The sequence below is a fragment of the Felis catus genome, chromosome D1 (genome assembly GCF_018350175.1).
Source record: "Felis catus isolate Fca126 chromosome D1, F.catus_Fca126_mat1.0, whole genome shotgun sequence".
Taxonomy (NCBI): domain Eukaryota; kingdom Metazoa; phylum Chordata; class Mammalia; order Carnivora; family Felidae; genus Felis; species Felis catus.
The window spans coordinates 16,645,686-16,668,891 of record NC_058377.1 but is presented as its reverse complement, the minus strand read 5'-3'; the positions used below and the strand labels follow the sequence as shown (position 1 = coordinate 16,668,891).

At 56.5% G+C, this 23,206-nt stretch overlaps 3 protein-coding genes and 1 long non-coding RNA gene across 10 annotated transcripts; 2 read left to right on the top strand and 2 right to left on the bottom strand.

The window, feature by feature from the left end:
* The first annotated feature begins 350 nt into the window (after positions 1-350).
* On the top strand, positions 351-4,952 carry CCDC153 (coiled-coil domain containing 153). 2 transcript variants are annotated; one of them, XM_003992468.5, is made up of 7 exons: positions 351-418; positions 948-1,029; positions 1,488-1,553; positions 1,958-2,077; positions 2,588-2,680; positions 4,344-4,474; positions 4,755-4,952. In XM_003992468.5, exons 2-7 carry the CDS (start codon positions 960-962, stop codon positions 4,881-4,883), a joined length of 609 nt encoding a protein of 202 aa, XP_003992517.3. In that variant the 5' UTR covers positions 351-418; positions 948-959; the 3' UTR covers positions 4,884-4,952. The 2 variants fall into 2 exon arrangements, with proteins under 2 accessions (XP_003992517.3, XP_023094947.2); XM_023239179.2 differs by lacking the exon at positions 2,588-2,680.
* A 1,290-nt stretch (positions 4,953-6,242) lies between these two features.
* On the bottom strand, positions 6,243-10,610 carry PDZD3 (PDZ domain containing 3). Its single transcript, XM_019811405.3, has 11 exons — positions 10,251-10,610; positions 9,837-9,864; positions 9,620-9,693; positions 9,072-9,283; positions 8,607-8,796; positions 8,356-8,492; positions 7,899-8,103; positions 7,481-7,677; positions 7,148-7,375; positions 6,807-7,007; positions 6,243-6,574 (listed from the first exon to the last, which is right to left on the bottom strand). The coding sequence occupies exons 1-11, from the start codon at positions 10,264-10,266 to the stop codon at positions 6,545-6,547; spliced, it is 1,518 nt and encodes a 505-aa protein (XP_019666964.3). The 5' UTR covers positions 10,267-10,610; the 3' UTR covers positions 6,243-6,544.
* Positions 10,611-10,733: 123 nt separating this feature from the next.
* On the bottom strand, positions 10,734-22,884 carry NLRX1 (NLR family member X1). 6 transcript variants are annotated; one of them, XM_045038405.1, is made up of 10 exons: positions 22,674-22,694; positions 20,588-20,712; positions 19,962-20,031; positions 19,384-19,472; positions 18,202-18,821; positions 16,799-17,620; positions 13,375-13,970; positions 13,013-13,099; positions 12,026-12,277; positions 10,734-11,617 (listed from the first exon to the last, which is right to left on the bottom strand). In XM_045038405.1, exons 2-10 carry the CDS (start codon positions 20,655-20,657, stop codon positions 11,296-11,298), a joined length of 2,928 nt encoding a protein of 975 aa, XP_044894340.1. In that variant the 5' UTR covers positions 20,658-20,712; positions 22,674-22,694; the 3' UTR covers positions 10,734-11,295. The 6 variants fall into 6 exon arrangements, 5 of the variants coding, with proteins under 5 accessions (XP_044894340.1, XP_006936778.4, XP_006936779.4 ...); XM_006936716.5 differs by lacking the exon at positions 22,674-22,694 and adding an exon at positions 22,257-22,394; XM_006936717.5 differs by lacking the exon at positions 22,674-22,694 and adding an exon at positions 21,824-22,236.
* On the top strand, positions 13,899-15,650 carry LOC109491825. The gene is made up of 2 exons (XR_006586015.1): positions 13,899-14,040; positions 14,330-15,650. It is a non-coding gene; the product is annotated as an uncharacterized LOC109491825 (long non-coding RNA).
* Positions 22,885-23,206: the final 322 nt, after the last annotated feature.

Genomic DNA, 23,206 nt, shown 5'->3' with positions numbered 1-23,206 from the left:
CTGTAACTTGTAAGTCTCCAAACCTCAGGCAGTGCTACATGGAAATGAAGCATAGTTACCGGGCTCCAAAGCCCTTTCTCCTCAAACTACATTTAGAACTTAGGGATAAGGAGAGAATTGAAGAATTGACCCTCTGGGACCTTGCTATTTTAAGCTTTGTACTTGGCCCATTCCACCTGTCTCTGACTCCATGTTTCCCAGTTACCTGGACAACACTCAGCCTCCCGAAACCCAACCTTCCAGTTCTCAGTCCTGCCCTCAAAGGAAATTTGTCACCCTGGATTGGCTCCCAGAACCCAGGCTCCTCCTCAGGCTCCTAGCTGGTTGGGCCATTTCTCTGCCCCTCTCCATGAGTGGGTCACCCTACAGGGAAATACAACAGAAGCAAGAGAGGATCCTACAGGCAGGACGAGGCAGGGTAAGGGTGACGGGAAGAGGGAAGAGACAAGTACTGAGGTTTATTTTCTCCAAAAGAGGGTAGAGGGGAATGATTTCTGTACATAGAAACTTACTGGTAGAAAGAAACAGCTCTACCTTCCCCCTACCCCAGGCTTGCCTAAAGGTCCAAGGAGACCAAGAACAGAAGCTTCTGGAAGGATAAGAGACATGCTCGGAGACTAGAGCTTTAACTCTCCTGGGACTCCTGGTTCAATCTAGGGGTCAGGAAAGCAACCCCATGTGCAGTCTTTTTTTAATTTTTTTTTTAATGTTTATTCATTTTTGAGACAGAGAGAGACAGAGCATGAATGGGGGAGGGTCAGAGAGAGAGGGAGACACAGAATCCAAAACAGGCTCCAGGCTCTGAGCCAGCAGCACAGAGCCCGACGCGGGGCTCGAACTCACGGATGGCGAGGTCATGACCTGAGCCGAAGTCAGACGCTTAACCGACCAAGCCAGCCAGGCGCCCCCCATGTGCAGTCTTAAATACAAGTCCTCTCCTTCCCCAGGACAGCAAGGAGATGCCATCTAAGACCAAAGGAAAAGGGATGAAAGCTGGGTCACAGAAGAAGAAAAAGAATGTGGGTGCTGGTGAGTCAGGGTGGATGGAGGTGAGCACCTCCTGCTTCTCCATTCTCTGGCTTGGACACCAAGCAGAGGTGCTCCAGAGAGAATTCAGCCCTCTGCATGACAAGATAGAGTCTTCAGGACCCTCTCCCCCGATATCTTCCCTCCACGTTCCATGGAGCTGGGAAATTGGGGAAACCGGCATATACCCACTCTGTGCTGCCCTTCTGGCTTTGTGCCTTCCCTATATATTCATCACACATATTCTGAGTACCTACCCTGGGCTGGGCTGCCAGGACACAGCAGGGAACTCAGTAGTCCCTGCCATCAGAAATCCTCCTTGAAAGGTCCTCAGATCTCCTGCAGGAAGAAAGTTCAGGGCGTGGGATGAGGATGGGGAGAAGTGAGGGAGGCTGAGATCATGATAAGGTCCTAAAGGTCCAAGGAGACCAAGCTGAGGCTTTGCCAACTTGCCAGGGCAGATGTGGAAGCCAAATCCGCACACAGGCTGGCAGTGCTGGAAAAGGAGTTGCTCCAAGACCACTTGGGTAAGAAAGTGGAAGCTCAGGACAACAGAGGTGGGCCGGGGGGGGTTGGGGGGGTGGTGGGCATTTCACATCGTCAGAGGCTCGGAGGCTTAGAGCTGTTTGCTGGAGGCTGAGGTGACCCCTGCCAATCCTCTGGTGGAGGAAGAACTGACGTTGCGAGGAAGGGTTGGGCCAGGAGGGTTGGTGATGATAGCTAGTTTTTATAAGCAGAACATAGAGGGGGGTTTCCCTTAGTAAGGAAAAGCTCATGGCATTCCAGGGACAAACCCATTTCCAACCCAGAGGGAAAATGAAAGGCTGGAAGCCCGCCACCGGGTTCCCAGAGGTGGGCACGGTCCATCAAGCCCACGGGGCCACGTGGGACCCCCAGCCAGTCGTGAGGACGGCTCTGGGACTTTTCACAGCTCTGAGGAGGGACGAGGCCCGCCGAGCCAAGGCTTCTGAAGACCAGCTGAGGTGGAGGCTGCGAGTGCTGGAGGCTGAGTTGGAAGAGGCCCGAAGTGAGGGGAAGGCCGTCTATGCAGGTGTGTGTGGTTGGTCAGGCAGGTGGGCAGGAGACAGGGGCCTGGAAAAGGACAGCCAAGAGGGCCAGAGGATACAAGGAAGTGAAACGAGAAAGATGTCCGTCTGCCATGCCTAACTTTAACCTTCCCCGCTCAGCATGAATTGGGCAGGGTCCTGAAGGAAACGAAGGACAGCCTCCCGGGATCCCAGGCAGGAACCTTCCTGGATGCCTGATGCCATGTGCTTTGTGGATTAAAAAATGCAGTCATGGCCTTTATCTCATTCATCCCACGGGAGTGAGTGGGGAGAAGGGCTACAGTCTACGTACTGAGTTGGAATGGGGGAAGGGGCTTGGTTTCCTAGCTCTTCCCCAGCTTTTCGGGGTCGGCCAGCCTCTCAGAATCACAAGAAGCACCAAGGCGGCCTTTATGCTCCTGTCCCACTGGACCAAGAAGGCCCTCCCCGCCCACAATGTCCCGTCCTTTCTCCACCACTCCATCCACACCTGGGACCCTCTGTCCCCACCACAGAGATGAGTCGTCAGTGCCAAGTCCTGCGGAAGGAAATGGAGACCCGCAGCAGGCAGCTGGAAGAAGAAGTGAGGGGCCTTCGGGAGCAGCTGGGTAGGCTTCCACGCCCTAACCCCTGTCTCTCCAAGGGGCACTGACAGGGTCCAAGTCTGCAGGGGTGGACTTACGATGGTCCTTCTCTAGGGAACCCTGGGCGACTCAGTCTGTTGAGCATCTGATGACGGCTCAGGTCATGATCTTACGGTTCGTTGGTTTGAGCCCCGCATCAGGCTCACTGCTGTTAGCATGGAGCCCACTTTGGATCCTTTGTCCCCATCTCCGTCTGCCCCTGCCCTGCTTGTGCTCTCTCTCAAAAATAAACATCAAAAAAAAAAAAAAAAAGTCCTTCTCTAGAAGACTGCTATCTAGGCTCTCTTACCCTTTTCCTTTTTAAAAAAAAAAAATTTTTTTTAACATTTATTCATTTTTAAGAGACAGAGAGCGAGCGGGGGAGGGGTAGAGAGAGAGGGAGACACAGAATCCAAAGCAGGCTCCAGGCTCCGAGCTGTCAGCACAGAGCCCGAAGCGGGGCTCGAACTCAGGGGCCGCAAGATCATGACCTGAGCTGGGGCGCCTGGGTGGCGCAGTCAGTTAAGCGTCCGACATCAGCCAGGTCACGATCTCGCGGTCTGTGAGTTCGAGCCCCGCGTCAGGCTCTGGGCTGATGGCTCTGGGCTGATGGCTCTGGGCTGATGGCTCTGGGCTGATGGCTCTGGGCTGATGGCTCTGGGCTCTGATGGCTCGGAGCCTGGAGCCTGTTTCCGATTCTGTATCTCCCTCTCTCCTTTTCCCCATCAACTCTCCCACCATGGAGGATTGGAGCAGAGGGTTCAAGATGGCAAAAACCTCTTAGGTTGTAACTAAAAAAAGACCTAAGTCTCTTACCCCATCTTCCTCTCTCAATGGTCTCTCCAAATCCAGATCTTTCTCCCCACCACTGCCATGTCTGTCATGGGCAAAACATACTCCCTCTCAGCTGATTTTCGCAATGAAACTCAGGAAAGATACTAGACTTACGTCCACATCTTCAATGCCTCATGCATGCTCAGTCCTACATAAGTACTTGCTACATAAAGGAATAAACCTTCCAGATAAGCAAAAATGTAAAAAACAGGAAGTTTTTCCTTTCTCTCTTGGTTACAGGATGCAGTTGAGCTATGTTAGCGTGCACATAAGATCTTTCACAATTGTGGTCTCAAAGTTTTCTTAACCTAAAATAGCCTCAGTTTAACCTAAAATAGTCTCAGATACCCAAGAGTTGCTTATCTGCCATGCAGACCCTGAGTGCCCTTCCTCATCCTTGCCTTGTCTGGAATTTAAATTCGATCAGCATTTATGGAGCACCTCCTGTATATACTATACATTTCCCCCTATAGGCTCGCGTTCAACTCACAGTAAGCCTGTAAGGTTTGGATCATTCTGTCTTTAAAGATGAAGAACCTTAGGCTCAGAGAGAGACATGCCTGAGGTTACACAGGTAGTCAATAAGCGACAACCAAACTCTGGACCCACATCTCTTGTCCCAGTGCCACTACTCTCTCTACTGTACCTTAGAGGTATATTGCCGCTCTTTGTAAGGACTGCGGGAAAATTGGTGATACTGGGGGAGTCTGGAATGATCCCATTGAAGTTCCGCTTTTTAGGTACCTTTGGAGACTCTGTTCACAGGTAGAGTGTCACTACCCAATCCTCTTTCTCCTTCTGCCCGGCCCCACAGAGACGTGCCAGAGGGAGGCTGAGGCCGCACAGGAAGGGGCAGAGCAGGCCCTCAGAGAGCGGGACCAGACTCTGGCTCAGCTTCGGGCACACGTGGCAGACATGGAGGCCAAGTACGAGGAAATCTTACACGTAAGCACCCCTGTTTGAATCCCAACCACCCCAGTACCCAGCACTCCCCCATCCCCCCAAACCCCAACTAGTATGACAGTGACAGACCAGGGGAAGGAGAAGAAGCATCTCCACAAGGAAATCTGCTCTGTCTTGAGGGCAGACAACCAGGGGATGCAACCATGCCCACTAAGTGTAAAAGCTCTAAGAAGCCACTGGCAAAGGAGAGCTTACAGATTAGCCTGGGGCACCCCTCACGCTGCCCTCTCCCTTCCTGGGGCCTGAAGCTTGGTGTCTGCAGGGCAGCCTGGACCAACTCTTGGCCAAGCTGAGAGCAGTGAAGCCTCAGTGGGATGGGGCCGTGCTGAGACTTCATACCAAATACAAGGAGCGGCTCCGCCAGTTTGGACTCAACCCCCTGGATCTGTGAAGCTGTAAGCCTCTAGCCTCTGGGGCTCTGGGAGGCTCCAGCAATAAAGCTGTCTCCATGTGGAACTCAGCAGAACTGTGGGCTGTGGCTTTTTGGCAGAGGTGAGGACCTCTTACGGGGCAGCTTGGTTCTGGGCTGACCCATTACTCCGAAGACTGAACGAGAGGAGAGAAATTCGGTAAGGTCTCAACTCTCTTTTAGAGAAACTGGGGGGGCGCCTGGGTGGCTCAGTCGGTTGAGCGTCCGACTTCGGCTCAGGTCACGATCTCGCGTTCTGTGAGTTCGAGCCCCGCGTCGGGCTCTGGGCTGATGGCTCAGAGCCTGGAGCCTGCTTCCGACTCTGTGTCTCCCTCTCTCTCTGCCCCTCCCCCGTTCATGCTCTGTCTCTCTCTGTCTTAAAAATAAATAAATGTTAGAGAAACTGGGTCCCATGCCTTGGGTCTGGAGCTTTTTTGGTCCCTCCAAACCACCGCCCCGGACCCACCCACCCACCCACCCCCCAACCAACACAGGCAGCCAGATTTGTAGGAGAAAGGTCATTTCCATAATAGACTAACAGTGACCAGCCACCAGCCCGCACAATCCTCAGGTTGCAGAGGAAGGTGTAACTTATCTCCAAATTCTTGCAATATACCCGAGTCTCCTGGCGTCATGCCTAGGGCAAGTTCCAGATGGCTTCAATCCCAGCCAGCCCACAGCCCACCTAAAAAGGGAAAGCCCTGGGATTCTCCTCTATTTTACTACAACCCTCCCAGTACTATTTCACCTCTGGTCAAATGTCGAAAGGTTCCCACGACCCCGCCCCCCCCCCACCCTTGGGTTCCAATATTTGCCAGAGCGGCTCACAGAACTCAAGAGAAACCTTTTAATCGCTAGATTGCCGGTTTTTTTATAAAGGACACAAGTCAGGAACGGCCGGATGAAAGTAGGAACGGGACAAGGCATGAGCGTGGGAGCTCCATGCCCCCTCTGGGTACACCACCCGGCCAGCACCTCCAGGCTCCCTGAACCCCATCCTTTTGGGGGTTTTTTTATGGAGGCTTCACTCTGGAGGCACGAGCAGTGAAACCATTGGTCATTGGTGATTAATTCAACCTCCAGTGCCTCTCCCCTCCCGGGAGGTCCAGGGTGGGGGTGGGGGTGGGGGTGGGGTGGGGCGGGGCGGGGCTGAAAGTTCCAACCCTCTCTAATCACGTGGTAGGTTCCCCTGGCAACCAGTCCCCCAACCTTAGGTGCTTTCCAAAAATCACTTCCTTAATTAACAAAGTCAGATGTGGTTGAAAGGGGCGTGTTGCGAGTAACAGAAGACACCTTTGTCATCTTACTACTTCGGAAATTCCAAGGGTTTTAGGAGCTCTGTGCTGGGAAAGGGTCTAATTTATTACAAATCACGAAATCACACCATTCTTCGTTTCGGGCGGGAAGTTCATCCCAGGGACACAACCCGATGCTCCTAGGCCCCCTAGTGGGCCTGCCGGAGGCCTCTGGCCACACCCTCTTCTGGGAGGAAGGGAGGGAGACCTTGGGCAATCCTGTGATTGGGGGTGTCCGGAATCCTAGAGCTGCAGTTCTGGCTTAAAGAAAGCTTCTCAGCTCCTACCATCACAAGCCAGAGAGTGAAGACGGGAAGGCCAATGGGCAGATCTTTGTCCAGCAGAGGACTACAGCAGCTCTGAGGCTAGAGCCCTGTCCTGAGCAGAGAGAGAGAAGACAGAAGGTCATTCACGGATCAGAAGAGTTCCTTTTCCCTGGCCCCACCCCCACTGGACCGGCCAGGGATGTGGCTTGTTCCCCGGGTCCTTCTGTCCCCACCTACCATGGTCTAAAGTCCCAACCTGCATGCCTCACACTGCTTCACCCTGTAGCCCTCCTCTTGGGCTCTTTCTCTGGCTGCTCACTGCCCGTCTGTCCCTACTTCCTTACCTCTCCAAACCCTGGGCGATCGCAGGCTTCGAAGCCCCGGCAGGACCTGGCGGCCAGCTTCAGGCAGAGGGGTGGCTCAGCCTCAACCAGCTGCTGAAGCTTTTCCAGGTCATTCTCTCCACCCATGGGATACCCATTCACCTCCAGAATCACATCTCCCGTTTGCAGCCCGGCCCGGGCAGCTGAGCCTCCTAGGGTCACCTGGTGAAGAGGGGGGTTACAGAACATGGGACACCGTGGAAAAGTTGCTGGATGCTCTAAGACCTTGGGAGGGAAGCAGATGACAGCTCATCAGGAGGCAAAGGACTGAAAAGATCCGAGGTCCATAGGGCATAAGTCACCTGGGAGACGAAGAGACGAGGCTCACTGGCCACACAGGTAAGCCGGAAGCCGTAGCCACCGCCAGGCCCAGGGTACAGGAAGCACTGGCGGGAGCCACACGGGACAAGAGGCATGGCTGTGTCTTCAACTGGTAGGTCCTTGGTTTCAACCAGAGAGGCCGAGCAGTTTTCCTGGGGAGAGGCAGGAGCCTCTGTGCTCTCCAAGAAGAGAAGTGGGGACAAGCGAACCTGGAAGGAGGCAGACAGAGCAAACCTTTCTTTTTTGCTTCTCCCCCCTACCGGAGCCCTGCTCCATTCCTGCCCCCACTCCAGCCCCCGGCCCTCAGCTCGCACCATGCTGAAGAAGCGGTCAGCCTTACGGTCGACAACAGTGAGGGAGACAGAGGAGCCCTGCGCGCGGATCCTGGACACTGTCTCCTCGTGGCCCAGCCCCTCCACACTTTCCCCAGCCACAGCCACCAGCCGGTCCCCAGCCTGCATCCCGGCTTTCTCAGCTGGCAGTCCTGGGTCCACCTCCCACAGGAACTGTCCTAGGACGTAAACATCCTCATGGCCCCTTCCCTGCTAACCCCAGTGCCAGCCCAGGCCACTGTGGGCACACTGAGGGACTGACCCCGGGGTGGGGGGGGACACAGTAGGAGGAGGCTCAGGGCTGGGGTTCAGCCAGGGATACCACTTATATGCACTGAGAGTCGAATGTGAACAGGTTTAACACACACCTTCCCTACCCGCCTCCGGGACTACCACTCACCGGGTTGGCCGTCAAGACCTTTCTCCTCCCGAAGCAGGAACCCAAAGCCCCGGGGCCCCTTCTGTAGGTGCAGAGAGCGCGGCTTGGTGGGCAGTGCCCAGCCCTCCGCTAAGGGCGCAGCCAGGGGCATTCCCAGCCGGCGACACTGTTCCTCCACCTCTGGCCCAGCCACCAGCAGGGTCACTTGCTCTCCACTCTGCCAAAGCTGTAGGAACCCAGCAGGGCATCGGCATCAACCAGCTGGGTAGGGAGGGCAGAGCCAGCCCCTCCTCCAAACCCCAGGAAGGAGGCACTAAGGGTGGGGGGAGAGAAGAGCCTAGCAGGAACTGTGAAGGGATGGCAGGAGGTACAAGGTCAGATGAGAAGATGAGTGCGAGGGGGAGGAATCTGCTGCCTGAGGCATGGCCCCCGGGCCCAGAGGGGTGAGGCCCGAATGGGGGAAGACAGCCGGCCATACCTTCCTGCTGAGCTGGTTATAAGTGAACTTCTCCACGCTGACCCCATTCACTTCTAGCAGTCGGGCCCCAGGAGGCACCCCGGCCCGCTCAGCGGCTCCTCCAGTGCTCAGCACCAACCAGAAAGGAGCCTGATAACCTGGAAGCCGGAAAAAAAAAAAAACAAAAAAACAAGTAAGTTTCCATCTGCCACCTGCCCAGAACTGGGCTGAGATCCCGCTCTTGACCTCCCTTCCCGAGCCTCGGGGCTCACTGTAGGTGACACTGAAGCCAAAGCCGCCCTCATCTTTCACTATGTGACACAGTCGGGGCCGGACCCCTGGGCCAAGAGTAGGAGACAGGTGGGCACTGTTCCCCTGCCGATCTTGAACCATGTCATACACGTGCTGCGCCAAAACTGTCAGCAACACCCGCGGACCGCTGGCCCGGATACGGCGCACCACCTAAAGAGAGGGCATGCAGGGGGAGGTTGGGAGCGGCCCCTCTTGCCAGTGCCCCCTCCCTGGAACCAGCTGTCTGCAGCCAAATGCTCTACCCCTGAGCTATACCCCCTGGAACCAACTCTCCGGATCATCCCAACCTGGGCAGCCCTAAATCCTGGAAGGTAGGGGAGGTTGAGGCTAGGGACTGCCCCCATCTATCCAGGGAAGTGACTTTCTCTCTCCTTAAGGTGCTAAGGGATGTTCTACGCCACAGGGAAGCCCCAGCCCAACCTCACCACAGCATAGTCTTCACATTCCACAACGTGGTCGTTCACCCCTAGGATCCGGTCCCCTTCCCGAAGACCCTGGCGCTGGGCAGAGGTGCCTGGCTCCACCCTGCACACCACAGGCACAGCCTTGACCAGATCCTGTCTCAGGTGGAAGCCAAAACTCCTGCCCTCCTCTTTGCTCAGCAGACAGAAGCGAGGCCGCTCCAGGCTCCAGAGATCTGGAAGGGGATGTGGGCAACAGAAAAGGGGGAGGAAGAGGGGGCCCAAATACAAGTCGCCTTGTGCCTGGCAGACGCTACCCTTGTGATAGGTAGGGCACTGGGCAGCCTCCTACCCAGTTAAGTATTGGGCAGTGGGGCCAAATACCCAAATGTGGGAAGAGTGGCTTGGACAAAAGAAAACACCCAAACCCCTCCTACCTCCACACAGTTACTCCCCACCAGGCTGCTATCGGAGGGAGGCCGAGTGGAGTGGTTACCAAGGAGACGGGAGGCCGGAGAGGAGCTGTGGTATCTCTGGGGAAAGGGAATGGTTGCCCAGGGCGAGGGGGTTACCGGAGGGGTCAAGGTCTTCAGCCAGAGAGAGGACAGGATTATCAATGCCCTGCTTTGGGTTAAACTCAAACTTCCTGCAAGGAGGCAAGGGACACAGGTAGGAGCAAACTGACATCGGGACTCTGGTCCCGGTCTCTACTTGAGGTGCGAATGAAGGCTTTCCCCACCTTGGATCTCCTCCACCCCTTGCCCCAATCCTTCCCAGCATGGCACTTACAGAGTTAACGAGGCTGTGTCCTGAAGATCTGCTGGGCAAAGAAGGGAGGGATGAGGAGAGGAGGGGCGCATTCCCTCCCCACCCCACTCCTCTTCCACAGTCATTAACTGAAAGGACTTGGGCGAACCCCCAAATTTAGAACTTGCCCCCTCCATTCTGCTCCAGTAAGACCTGCCCTTCTTCTCTCTTCCCTTTGCCTCCCAGTCCACAGAAATCTGAGCATATCAGGACGGGGCGTGGACCAGGAAGACAGACCTACCCACTCACCTCTTCTCTTCTAACTTGCCATCTATTTGCCTCCGGGCACCAAGCCCCAACATCAAGTACACCCTGGTCCCAAAGCCTTGGCCTCCCAATCTGCCCTCTCAACTGCCCTCTCAAGTCCCCAGCAGAGGATTTCTCCCAGTCTCCTACCTGCAGCTGCTTCCATAGTTGGATCAGTGACCCAGTGCTCAGGGTAGGGACAAGGTCCATGAAAAACAGCTGACCCTCCCACCTAACCTGCCACGTCCCGCCTCCTTAAAGACACTGCCTTAGGAGCAGTGAGGTAATGGTTAACGGGAGGAGTCTTATCCCCCAGGGAGAAGTATGTGTGTTCCTCCTGCCCCCATTCCTGGGCCCCAACTTTCTCTGGAGACTGCTGCGGTCCCAGCTTCTGCTCTGGGCAGACAAAGGTAGGTTGCTTTTCATGATAATGCCAAGCCTGGGATAGGTATGTTTGAAAAGGTGATAGAAGTCCTATAGCCCAGCATGACCTCCTCCCACCCCAGTATCTTGTTCCTAGACCACCCCCAGCCCTCGCTGCCTCTGAACCTAGCGTCCAAGAACCACCTACAACAGAAAGTGGTCCGAAAACAGCGCCCCTTCTTGAAAGCATCAGGCAAGAAGGAGGCCATAGTAGGTAGAAGACACAGCTTTTTAATAGAAGCAGGGCAGTGCACAGGCCCCTCGGAGCCACTGAGCATAAGTACGATTGTGAGAAAGGGGGCGTGAAGGTGAGGAGAAGGCACCGACAAGAGAGGAAAGCGGCTCCGGGCATCCTCCGTGTCCTCTGATGAGCAGAAAGGCAGAAGGTGGAGGCCCTCCAACGCATCTGATGGCAACACCGCCGGTGAGGCGGGCAGAAGTGCGCCCCCTCGTGGCACACTCGGAAGCTCCTCGAGAGGATGGAGGTAAGGTTGGTGGTGCCACAGGGCGACTGGCTGCCAAGATGCCACATGAAGAGTCTTTCTCAGCCCTAGCTGAATGGAAGGAGGCACGTTCCATGACCCTGGCAATTCCAGACTTGGGGGAGCAATGGTTGGACACGCCCCAGGAGAGCAACTGGCACAGTTGTGCCCTATCCTTTACCTCCAGCCCCACAGGGATCTTTCTGGAAGCAGTAGTGCAAACCAGGAGGCCACAGAGGGAAGGGTCTTGGGCCCAGGGGTCACATAGCTCGGTGACTGCCGCCACTGCTTCAGCTTCCAGGGCCTCCCAGCTGCTCCAGGAGGGCCCTGACCTCACCCTCCACTCGCAGCAGCTGGGCCTTGCGCCAGGGGTTAAGGGTGTCCCCTCGGCTGTCTTCCAGATCTCGAAGCAGCAGCTCAAGGTGGCGCCGGACACGACTGCGATCCCAGCTGTTGAGGTTCCGCTGGACTTCACTAAGGATCACCGACCAGTACTCAGACACTGCTGTCCCCTCTGTCAGCGATACCACGACCCGGGCACCACCTTTAGCAGTGCTCCCCACATCCCGCAGGGCCTGGCGGCCCTCTGAGCTCAGCTCATTGAAGTAGAGGCTAGAAGGAGAGAAAATAGAAGATGCCATTCAGCGGGGCTCTGAGAAGGAGGGCAGGGGGTGGACGGGACAGAGCCTGGGGGGTCCTCACGACTCCTCCCCTGGCTCTGGAATGTGATGGGGCGTGTGAGATGAGCCAGAGATGGAGGGGGGTGGCCAACAGGAGGTGTAGATGACATCTAAACTCAGCAGGACCCGGGACAGTAGGGATGGAGCCACTAGGACTCAAAGAGAAACGGTAGTAGGGAATCGGGGCGGGGTAAGGCGTGGGTCAGTTCTGAAGCGGGTCCGTGAGGACCAGTGAGAAGGCAGGGGTAGAGGGTAGGCCCTAGGGCAGGAAGAATGCAGTGGAGACAGGAGGGAGACTGAAGGGCTGGGGTGGGGGGATGGCACCGAGGACAAGACTCACTGCAGCAGCTCGAGGGAGGGGTGGTCCTGGGCAGCTTGGGCCAGGGCCAGGGCCGCTGTGTCACCAGCACCATTGTAGGCCACGTTCAGCTCCTGCAGCTGTTGATTACGGTCCAGCTGGGTGGCCAGCAGCTCCAGGCCCTCGTCCCCAAGGCCCGTATGCAGCAGGGACAGGTGTGTCAGGGAGGTGTTTCCGGCCAGCCCCTCCAGCAGCAGGGCCACGCCGGCCGCCGTCAGCGGGTTGTTGGACAGCCTACGGCCACAAGCACCCCAACGTTATGAGGGCCCACGGCAGATGCCCTGCGCTGGGCGGTGGGACTTGGACCGAAAGGATACACAGCCTGGGGTGGGGGGAGCCTGGACACAAAGGTGTGCAGGCGGGGGAGAAGAGCACCAAGAAACAGGGGTGTGGTGGAGCGCACAGGAGGCAGAGCAGGGTGGAGGCTGGCTTCTCCTCCTTCCTTCCATTCTCTTCTGCTGACCCACCTCTCTTCATCGTTACCACTTCTCTTCTCCTTCCTTTTTTCACCTCCTCCCCAGACCGCCCTGCCCCTTGCCCTCCGCCTCTTCATTCACCTCCTCTTACTCCAACCAGGCTTCTGGGTTCCCAGTAAACCAGTCAGCCCTTTGGAAGCATCTGCTGAGTGCCCAGCATTAGGGTCATCCTTGTGAGGCGACAGGGAAAATCCTGGGAGAGCATCAGCGGCACTGTTGCCAGGCAACCGGCCTGGCTATTATTCCCCCGGACCCACGCTGATTTTAGCCACCAGAGAGGCACCTATTCCCAGTGGCAGCTTTCCTCCACCCCGCTGCTTGTACTGGACCTGGGCGGCAAGACGGGGGGTCTAGGCCCCCAACCCCTTCACCACACCAGGGGTGGGCCAGCGCCAGGTGTGTTGAGGCGGGAGGCTCACCCTTGACCTTAGCCTGCCAGCAGGATGGCCAGAGCCTCCCTCCAGCCCTCCCCCACCCATCCCGAAACACTCACCGCAGGGTGGTGATCTGGCACTGGTCGTGCAGCAGCAGGTCTCGGAGGTCGCTGCAGGCCTCGGGGCCCAGGCTGTTGAGTTGCAAGCTGGGACGGAAAGTGGCCAGAGGGGAGGTGAGAAGCAAGGGAGGAGTTCAGCATGGACCCTGCCCACCCACCATGCCCTTTTCTCACCATCCTGCCTCTCAAAGCCCACGCAGCCCTCCCTTCTATTGCTTGTCACCTCCCCGCACCCCAGACTTCCTCGTCCCGCCCCCTGGTCCTTCCTCACTACCTTTGGTCTCCCCAGCACCTTCTCTTCCCACCTCTTCACCCCCAACCCTCTCCTGACTTCCGGCCCATGCTTGAAGGCGGGTCCTCACCCCAGCTTCCGGGCACGCAGGAAGACAGGCCTGAGTGTGCGCAGCCCGGCAGGATCCAGCTGACAGGAGGCCAAGTTCACCTCATCCAGGGCGTGCCTTCCGCTGCCCAGCACAGCTGCCACCACTGTGCACTTGAGGGGTGTCATGCGCACACCAGCCAGGTTGAGCTGGCGCAGGGAGCTGAGCACCTCAGCAGAGAAGCGCTGATTCTGGAACTCATAGTGGAAGAACAGGTGGTCCAGGAGCTCTGATGGGGGCAGCACCTGCCGGCCCAGCTTGCCCAGCTTCTTCTTGATGGCCTGGGCGTTCTCCAGGGCATCCAGGTTCTTGATGGGGCAGCCGAGCTGAGCCAGCACGGCCCGGTTGTGCGCGGACAGAAGCCCTCCCATGAACATGGGGAAGAGCTCAAAGACCTCATCATCGGGAGGCTCGTCTGGATGGCGCCGGGGGCCTTCCACGCCCAGGATACTGGCACCCATCTGGTCCAGGACATCGTCGTTGTAGTAGTCCTCCTCTCGGAACATCTCCAGCACCATGGCCTGGGCCACCGCCTCGCGGCTCTTACCCACCACGCGCCCAAACACTCTTGGAACCACCTGGGAGGGGACACGGGGACGGTGCTGCAGCCTCCTGTGTGCCCGCTCGGCCTTCAAAGCTCAGCGGAAGGTGCTTTCTCCCTGCCCATCCGGCCTCACCGTCTCTCTTAAACCCCCAGCACGATTTGTCTGATCATACTACTCCCCCACGGCAGCACCCGCCGTGGCTCCCCACTGCCCACGCGGAATAGAAAACTTGTCATAATTTGGCCCCAATTTGACCTTTCCACAGTCACCTCTCGATACTTGTGTCCTACATTCCTGACATTAGGAAATTCTTTCTCCCAAACACCCCATACATTTGCAAGCCCGGTGGTGGGAAGGAATTTATATCTATTTTGCATTTGGTTTGGTACCAGGCTAGGTGCTGCTACGAAGATATCCTCATCTTCCACATCATCACGGTCACCCCAGCAACAAAGACTGATGTCGCTCTTGCTCCTTCAAGGCCCTGCCAGCCACACTGCCTTCAGCTACAGACTTCTTACGCTCACGCGCTCTGCTTCTGTCCTTTCGGTTTTTGTCATTATTATTTTTCGACAGTACCACGGTTCCATTCCTTCAAAGCTGTATTCTCTTTCTGGGGTGACTCCCCTCCCCAATTCTTCTCCTTGGCTATGCTCCAGGGTCAGGTTAAATGCTCTTCCTGCAGAGAAGTGTTTCACACACACACACACACACACACACACACACACACACACCCATCAGGTCCCCCACTTACACATTTTCACAGTACCTGCAACTTTGCTTTCCAGGCACTTACCATAATCTCGTTTATTATTTTTTTTTTTTAGTTCCTCATTTTTTCTAATGTTCTGTTTATTTTTGAGAGAGAGCACGCAAGTCGGGGAGGGACAGAGAGAGGGGAGTAGAAGATCAGGAGCAGGCTCTGTGCTGACAGTGGCAAAGCCTGATGGGGGGGCTCGAACTGGCACACTGTGAGATCGTGACCTGAGCTGATGTCGGACGCTTGACCAACCGAGCCACCCGGGTGCCAAACCATAGTTTCAAATCACACGGTCACAGGGACGTGTTTGTGTTCCCGCTGGAGGACCAGAAAGGGCAGAAATCTGGGGTTTCGTTAATTGTTTCTTCCCCAGAACCTAACACATTGCCTGGTACACAGCAGGCACTCAAATGTTTGTTGGGGAAATTAACATTTAGGAGGTTTGGGACATCGTCTCCCGTGCTTGCCTTGGTGCAAGGAGGGCCCGTGGCTCTGGCAAGGAGCCACGAGGTTGTTTTGTGGCACCTCCTCTAACGGCTGGTTTGGTTTCTTTTTTCCCTTTTTACAGGTGAGGTCTCTGCCATGGAGGTTATAGCGCTCCTCCCTCAACAGTCACATGGTGACAGCATGAGGAAATGTCACCCTGCGAAGCTGAGTCAATAGGCTCGTGAAGAAACAAATCAGACCAGCATTCTCCTCAGCAGCCCTCCCCTCCCAGAGGGCCGGAGTTGTGGTGCTAACAATTTGGTGCACTGAGGGGCTTCTGGAATCCTGTCAGGAGACCACAGCCTCTCACTGTAACCCAGATAAGGCAAACGCATCCTCAAAGGGCTGGGCTGGCCTGAGCAATGGCCATTACCTTCCCGTCTGAGCCTATGGTGTGGGAAAGGGTGGGCTTCCCGAGCCTGTTTTCCTGTCTAACAAACAATAAATAGCACTTATTATGTACCAGATCCTGAGGATGAATACATTTACTCCTCATATTAGGCCAAGTGCTATAGATTCTGTTATCCCCATTTAACAGGTAAGACTTGGAGGCACCTAGCAGTTAAGTAACTTGTCCAAGATCACACAGCTAGTAAGTGGCAGAGCCTGGATTTAATCCCATATAGCTGAATTACTGAATCCCTGCTCCTAAACATTATGCTTCGGTGCCCGTAAAGAGGAAAACCTGTTAAAATTTTGCCAGCACTGACCAGGGTCCTACCTCCCAAAGAAGTTACTGATGCATTCCTAGAGAGGACCAGGGTTACCTAGCAAGGCACCAAAGCTTAACAGAAATATCTATCACACACCAGTAAAGTTTGGCAGAGAGAGCACAGGGTTCAGACTCCTAAACCTGGACCCAGATCCCAGCTATCCCACTTACTGTCTGGGTGACCTTGGGCAAGTTACTTAGCCTCTGTGAGCCTCGGTCTCTTAGGATTTTCTTAGGATTCTACAAAGGGATCATAATAAGATTTCATTCCCAAGGCACCTGGTAGCCATCACCAGAAGGTGGATCCTTCTTCCCCTCAAAAACTTAGCACGTCTGCCCTGCTCACAGCACAGTCCTTGGGCCTGTAATTTGGACTCTGGAGCAGGCCTGCGCTATCCTAAGCCAATTATCAATGCCATTTCTCCTCCTGGTATAAATGAATAAAATGGCATCTGCTTTATAAACTTGTCTCTGGTGATTTAGTTAGAATGAGTCATCATTCCCGGAGTCTAACCACCTCCAAGGGAACAGAGACATTGGAGTTTCTGGGCCTGCAAAGAAGAGGCCAGACCCTGGACTATAGCGCGATTCCTGCCTCCCACCGACAAAGACCAGAAGAGAGGCAAAAAGAAAACCGTCATTAGGGTCATAGGATTGTGACTAAAGTGCCTGCGCCCTCACTCACATCCTCCTCCCAGCCATCAAGCCTTCCCGAGTCTGTGGTTTCCGGCTCCCCCTTCCCTTATGTCTCAATCCCACTAAAAGCCAGATTGCCCAAATCTGAAACCAGAGTCAAGAAGAAGATTCACAGCTACACAGGAAGTAGCGGTTTCCTTCTGGGAGAGGAGCAAGGGGGTGAACGGGGGATAGGGGGGCTGAGAGCCCGGGGTGCTGGGCCGTTACCTTGAGCAGGTTGAAGAGCAGAGGCAGGGCTCGCAGGGGTAGAAGCTTGGCCACAATGCCCAGGACCAGACTGACGTCCTCCCCGACGCGGCCCACGAACTCAGCCACTTCCTTGCCCACCCGCTGCAGGGTCGTCTTCCGCAAACCCAGCACGATGTAGAGGGCGGCCAGGTATTCCTGCATGGCAGGCACAGTGAACACAAAGGTGCCCTGGCGCCCTGGTTCCACACACGGGGCCAGAAAAAACCTCAGGGCGTCCCGGCGGAAGACACGTAGCAGCTGGAACTCTTCTTCAGTCTTCATGCCAGCTTCCAGACAGCCACGGACATCCTCTTCAGAGAAATAGGTCTTGCGGGAGGACACCCCCTCGTAGGCCAACTTGCCCATGGTTCGGGCTGCATAGGCCATTAGGGACAGCTTGGAGGGGTCAGTGCTGTCCAGCATCTCCCCACTGAAGTTCAGACGCAGGAAGCTGGTGTAAATGCTCGTGAGGGTCTGTCCAGCCGGTGTGGGAGCGTGCAGGAAGTGCAAGGTGGCACAGACAAGCCAGCAATAGGAGGGCAGGAAGCAGGCGGCGGCGATCTGGTGGTGCCCCTCCAGGTTCCGGGAGAGCATCTGCACCAGATTGTCACGCTGGGCTGGCGTGGCCGAGATCCCTGCACCCCCAGCACCGTACTCACAGTCTGGCTGGTTGAGGCGGAGCTGGAAGTAGAGCTTCTGCAGGTTGGTATCAGAGAAGCCACAGATCTGGCCATAGCGGCCCACATACTTGCTGGGGATTCGGCCGATGGCGGAGGGCCGGGTGGTCACCAGAATGCTGGCCTGGGAACGGCACGGTTGAGAGTTAAGCAAGACCTTTGTGTCCTGATGGCCTCACTCTCCAGAGAGCCCCCGAAGATTGAGTGTCCCAGGATGGAAATGATGATGCCCACAGCGCACCCGGGTGGCTCAGTTGGTTAAGCATCCAACTTCGGCTCAGGTCACGGTCTTATGGTTCATCGGTTCAAGCCCCAAGTCAGCGCAGAGCCTGCTTGGGATTCGCTCTCTCCCTCTCTTCCCCCCTCTTTCTCAAATAAATAAAAACTTAAAAAAAAAAAAAAAAGAAAATGATGGCGACTATAATAATTATAACTAACAATTACTGAGCCTCCACTAGGATCCAGGGCACCGTGTTAAAGTACTTCCTATGCAGTGTCTCAGTTGATGAGTATAGCTCTAGGAGAGAAGGAACAGCTTGGGGAAGTTACTGACTGGCTTAAAGACACACAGCTGGGAAGTGGAGAAGCAGGTTTGAACTAACCAAGAACCTATGCCCCCACACCAATAAAACACGAGGGCTCGGGACACACAAGTCTTTAGGAGGCAAGTTAGGGGCAGCAGTGGTGAGGCAGGGGGCCACTCACCTCGGGCAGCATGTATTTGCGCAGCAGGTTGACAATGATGGCAGCTGGTGCCTCTGGCTCCTCGGGGTCACTGCAAAGCCCTGTTCCGGCTAACCGGAAGTCGAGGTTGAGATGCTCCAAGCCATGGAGCACAAAGAGCAGGCGGGACCCAGCAGCAGCCAGCAGGGGCAGAATCTCCTTCAGGGGCGTGTAGCGCTGAGCCACAAGTTGGCACAAGGAGGCGGGGGCGGGGCCCAGGGATGACAGATCCTCGCAGGAGAAGGGGATGAGCAGCTCGAAGGCTGGCAGCTGCCCATAACACCAGTCCAAGACCATCTTGCGCACGAGTGTGCTCTTCCCCGTGCCCACTGTCCCATAGAGCACCACTGTCTGCACCTGGCGCCCACAGGCATCTGGGTCAAAGAGCTGGGACAGAGCCAGTGCGGGGAGACCGGCTAGGGGTGGCTGATGCTCCAGGGCCAGCTCTGCCGTTGGGCGAAACAGCTCATCTGGGCTGCTCTCGCAGATCACAGGATCTACATGGACCGTGTCTAGTGCAAAAGTCGGGCCGAACTGGCGCTCTTCTCTGGGCAGCCGGCTGAACCACTCGGCCAGATTCCGGCGATAGTGCTGGACAGCTTCTGGATGGGAAGGCAAGGGGAATGGGTCAAGGAAAGGGGCTGGAAGATGCAGGAGCTTAGGGCTGGCCAGGGAGGTGGTAGGGTCAGGCAGCAGAATCAAATCACAGGACCAGGATACCGAGACCCAGAACGATGCTGTGCATAGAGGACACCCTCAGACAAGACTGTCCAGAGAGTTTGGAACGCCCATGGCAGAGAGTGGTGAGCCTTGAGACAAGTGACACCAAACCTGGGTTGACTGGTTGTGTGGTTGTCTGTGCGCAATCTCCACCTGAATGTCAGACCCCCGGTTTGTTGAGGGCAGATGTGATATATCCCCCCCCACAAGTGCTTTGTATACGCTAAGTGCGCTAAGAGTATACTGCACAAGTGTTGCAGGAAGGGATACATGGACAGGTGGACGATGGGGTGAGGGGAGTTGACGGATCCTCTCTGCCTCCTTCTTCCTGCCTGCTTCTCCCTCCAGACCCAACTCCCCCCCCCCTCGCCCCCCATCAATCCCCATCACTAGGATCCCATTCAGCCCCTCTCCTCAGGCTGACTGAGCAGCCAGTCTCTTTACCAGATGCAGAGATGTCCTGGAACAGCTGTCCATGCCTTCTGGATGGAGGACCACTGCCTGCTGAGCTTCCATGGTGACGTATAAAGGCCCTGAGAGCAAGAAGGGTTGAGCTGGGGCTCGGCTACTGGGCTCAGCCTCTGCACAGGCTCAGAACCCAGGCCCGTCTGAATTGCTGGACTTCGAGCTTCCTGAGATCCAGGCCTGACCCTGGATACCCAAGTCGAGAGCCTTATCAGACTCTCACACCCTTCCCGGGGACTGAGGTCTTTGTCCCGCTCACTGCACCCCCCCCCCCCCCCCCCCGCACCACTCTGCTGACTGCCTGCCTGGAGCTCAGGCTGGCCACTGCCAGTCTCCACCCACTTCCCACAGATCCTCCCTCTGGCTGCCCACCGTCGCTTGTACTGTAGATCATGTAAACCAACTTCATCTCAGGCCTGGTAGCTGACGCTGTACCCTCCCCACCCTCAGAAAACCAATCTCACTCCCGAGGGATCAAGATCTCTCCAAGTCCTGCCCCTTCCCAGGCTACTCAGCTATGCCCAGATGTGTTCTAAGGCATGGCGTGGAGGCCTCACCTAGAGAGCCCAAGGGGACGCTCCCCTTTATGGGGCCAACTCCAGTGGGTCAGGAAGGGGATTCGTCCATCTACAGAGGGAAAGGGGAAGGAAGAAATAGCACCCAGATCCCACCCACATTTTCCCACCAATACACAGACTCCATGTCTACATTAAATCCCCCATCATTTGTTCGCTTAACATCGTGTTCTGCCCCTCTATAGCAGTTACCATGCAATTTTATATCTTGTTGTATGATTATGTGATTAACAGACATTTCTGCCCCACCCCCTCCATGAGAGCAGGGACTCCGTCTGTTTTGGTTCATAAGTACATACTTAGAACCTAGCACAGGGTCTGGCACATAGCACATACTTAAGAAATATCTGCTGAACGCAAAACGAAACCAGACAAGGGATCCTAGACTCCTGTAGCTACGGGGACCCTCAAAGGTCATCTAGCTTGACTCCCTTATTTTAGGATGGGAAAAAGGAAGCTCAGGGAGGTGAGGTGGCTTGCCCAAGGCCAACAGCTCCTGAAGCACAGTTAGGGCTAGCACACCTGGTGTCTGGATCCCTGCACTCTTGGAGACACCATCTGGACCCTGAAGAGGAATGTAGAAACAGAAACTGCTTCTTCCTGCTCACCTGCTGGCTGGAGTACTCTTCCCAGACCAGGGCCCCAAGAGGCCCTGGGCAAGTGGCAAACCCACCACATGGTAGGAAAGGTCAGAGCCCGGGGGACTTAGCACGCCACCTTCTATCCTGTTCCCCTGTAAGAAGACTTCTGTGAATGGACCACACACACACACACACACACACCTCCCCACTCCCATCTCCCCGTGCAGGCCAGAGAAAGGCCTTTCTCCTCAGGGAGCATCAGCCTTCCCTTAAATGTCAGCACTGCCAAAGCCTTGACCTGGCTTCAGATCGACTCCCTCCCCTACACCCCCTCCTCGAGGGATTCCGTTTCATCTCCTACTACCCCTGAGCCTTCAACGAATGCCTTTCTCTCGACTTCCAGCCTGGTGAACTACTTTATTTAGGCATCGTTTTCGCTTGGCTGCCAGCAGGCTCGGATGAGTCCTGTGTGCATTTTCAACGGCTTTTCTGAGCCGACGTTTTCAAGTAACAATTATCCACTTTCCCCGGCTCTCAGGTCCTGTTGGCTGAGTTTTAATGATTTCATCACTTTATCTATTCTATGACTTTTATGTAAGCCGCCTTTGAGGCTGGCATAAATAATAAATGAATGGATGACTTCCTACTTGACATCTCCATATGGCCATCCTGCCTGTGCTTCATGCTTCCCCCATACACTCCTCACCCCCCCCCACCCACCCCTTTTAGTTACTTGATTGCTTTATCTTTCCAAGCACACCATTTATACTAGGCACCTGACCTCTTGGGTCTTGAAACACTTTCTCCCTTCACACACTTGAAACAGCCCTACCGACTCCTCGTGCCAGCGTTTTGCCAGCCTGTTCCTATGGCACTGCCTCTGTGCTACCTCAGATTCTCTGCCGACTTCTGAGGACCCTCTTCTCCTTCTCCGCTCTCTGCCTTCAGTCTCACCCCACCCTCATCTCGGCCTAATCCCTCATCTCAGCCACCAATCACCTCCCTACAATCCTGGGTTACGTAAAGAGTCCAAACACCTGGCCCACACAAGCTATTTTTCAGTTTGCCCCCAACCCCTACCTCAGTAGCCAGGCTCACCAAATTCTTGCTGTCAACTGTCCTAACTGTTCATACATTGTCTTCGGCTTGAAATGGCCTTTCTCCCCTGCCGGAATCCTACCCAATTTTTTAAGACCCTGCTCCAAGGTCTCCTCTCCTGGGACCCTGATGCCCCTTAAATGGAGCGTGCTGCTAATTTGGTACCTGGTCTGCCCTGAGATGTGGCTCCTTAAGGGCAGGACACGTTCAGGGCAGGGGAAATGGGCTTGGGCCCACCCACCAGCAAGGCCCACCGGTGGAGCGGCCGGCCCGGGCCAGAGCCGAGGTCCCAGGGGCTGGAGAAGGGTTAAGAGAAGGCCCTGGAAAGCTGAGAAGAAAGCTCGGGGAAACTAGCTCAGTGGGAAAAAGTCAGATCCAGGGCCACTGCCTCAAGATGGGGCTCGCCGAGCAGGCGGGGCGGCGGTGAGGGCAGTTTCCAAAGATCATTTCCAAGCAGCGGGCACAGCAGGAACAGTACGGGGGCTGTGCTCAGAGCTCCTCCCCGCCCTCCAAACTGGGTCCCAAACAGCTCTCCCCGTTCCCGCTGGCCTCGGAGCCCAAGGGGAGAGGCTGCCGGCAAGCCCACCGCTCAGCGCACCCGCTCGCTCCTCCGGGTCCCGGGCTTGACCTCCCCGAAGCAGCGGCCCAGCCGGGGGGCGCGGGGCTTCGGCGCCGCCCGGGCCTTCACCCGCGGGCCTCCGGCGGCTCCCGCTTCCTCCCAGAGGCCCCCGCTCGGCGCGTCCCGTCCGCCCCGCCCCGCCCCGCGTGCGCGGAGCCCGGCCCGCCCCGGCAGCAGGCCCCGGTCGCGGGCCGCGGGGAGGACGGCCCGGACCCCGGCGGCCCGCGGAGGAAGGGGACGGCGCCCGGAGCCCGGCGCCGCGGCGAGCAGACCCGGGGCGGGGACGTCCCGGTGCGTCACCCCCCCCCCCCTTTCTTGCCCGCCCTCCGCGGCTCCGGGCCTCGATCCCGGGTGGCCCCGCCGCCGCCGCCGCCCTGACTGCCCTCTGCAGGTTACCAGGCGCCGGTGCCATCCAATTACTTCTCCCCTCTCGGGCGGGGCTTGCTGTCGTGCCCATTGTACAGACCGAGGAACTGCAGCTCAGAGGGTGGGATGACTCCCGCAGGTTGACCCAGTTAGGAAGTGGAAGGGCCGGGAAGCCTAGATCTTCCGGCCTCACCCCTCCTGAGGCACCTACCCGTCCCCGGGGCATTTCTTCCCTCTGGGCCTCTTCACCTCCTCAGCCTACCTCCTGGCAGACAGCCGAGTCAAGGCCTTAGCGGGCCCTCCCTCTGTACCGGGCCCTCTTCAGCCCCCAGACCTCTGTGTATGGCTTCTGGTCACTTTGATCAAGAAAGGAGTAAGAATGAGGGATACGCTCCCGCCCCAACCTGCTCTTCTTGTCTGGCGCCCTGTCATGGCCTCGCCCTGGGGCTTCCTGGTCCTCAAAGCCCTCACTCTCATCCCTGTGGCTCCACACAGGGCACACCCAGGACCCACGGAGCTGATAGAGCAGCCACCCGCCGCCCACAGCCAGGGCCCGCCTCCAC

Bases quoted from the DNA above. Each gene is read 5' to 3' on its own strand.
- PDZD3 (XM_019811405.3), bottom strand. The intron at 7,376-7,480 runs GTGCGAGCTGAG...GCCTCCTTCCAG, and splicing joins CTGACCGCTTCTTCAGCATG to GTTCGCTTGTCCCCACTTCT. The intron at 7,008-7,147 runs GTGACTTATGCC...CCTCTTCACCAG, and splicing joins CTCGTCTCTTCGTCTCCCAG to GTGACCCTAGGAGGCTCAGC.
- CCDC153 (XM_003992468.5), top strand. From the start codon at position 960: ATGCCATCTAAGACCAAAGGAAAAGGGATGAAAGCTGGGTCACAGAAG. The intron at 1,030-1,487 runs GTGAGTCAGGGT...TTGCCAGGGCAG, and splicing joins GAAAAAGAATGTGGGTGCTG to ATGTGGAAGCCAAATCCGCA. The intron at 1,554-1,957 runs GTAAGAAAGTGG...GACTTTTCACAG, and splicing joins GTTGCTCCAAGACCACTTGG to CTCTGAGGAGGGACGAGGCC.
- NLRX1 (XM_045038406.1), bottom strand. The intron at 17,621-18,201 runs GTGAGTGGCCCC...TGCCGTTCCCAG, and splicing joins GCAAATACATGCTGCCCGAG to GCCAGCATTCTGGTGACCAC. The intron at 13,100-13,374 runs GTGAGGACCCGC...TTTCCGTCCCAG, and splicing joins CTGCGTGCCCGGAAGCTGGG to CTTGCAACTCAACAGCCTGG.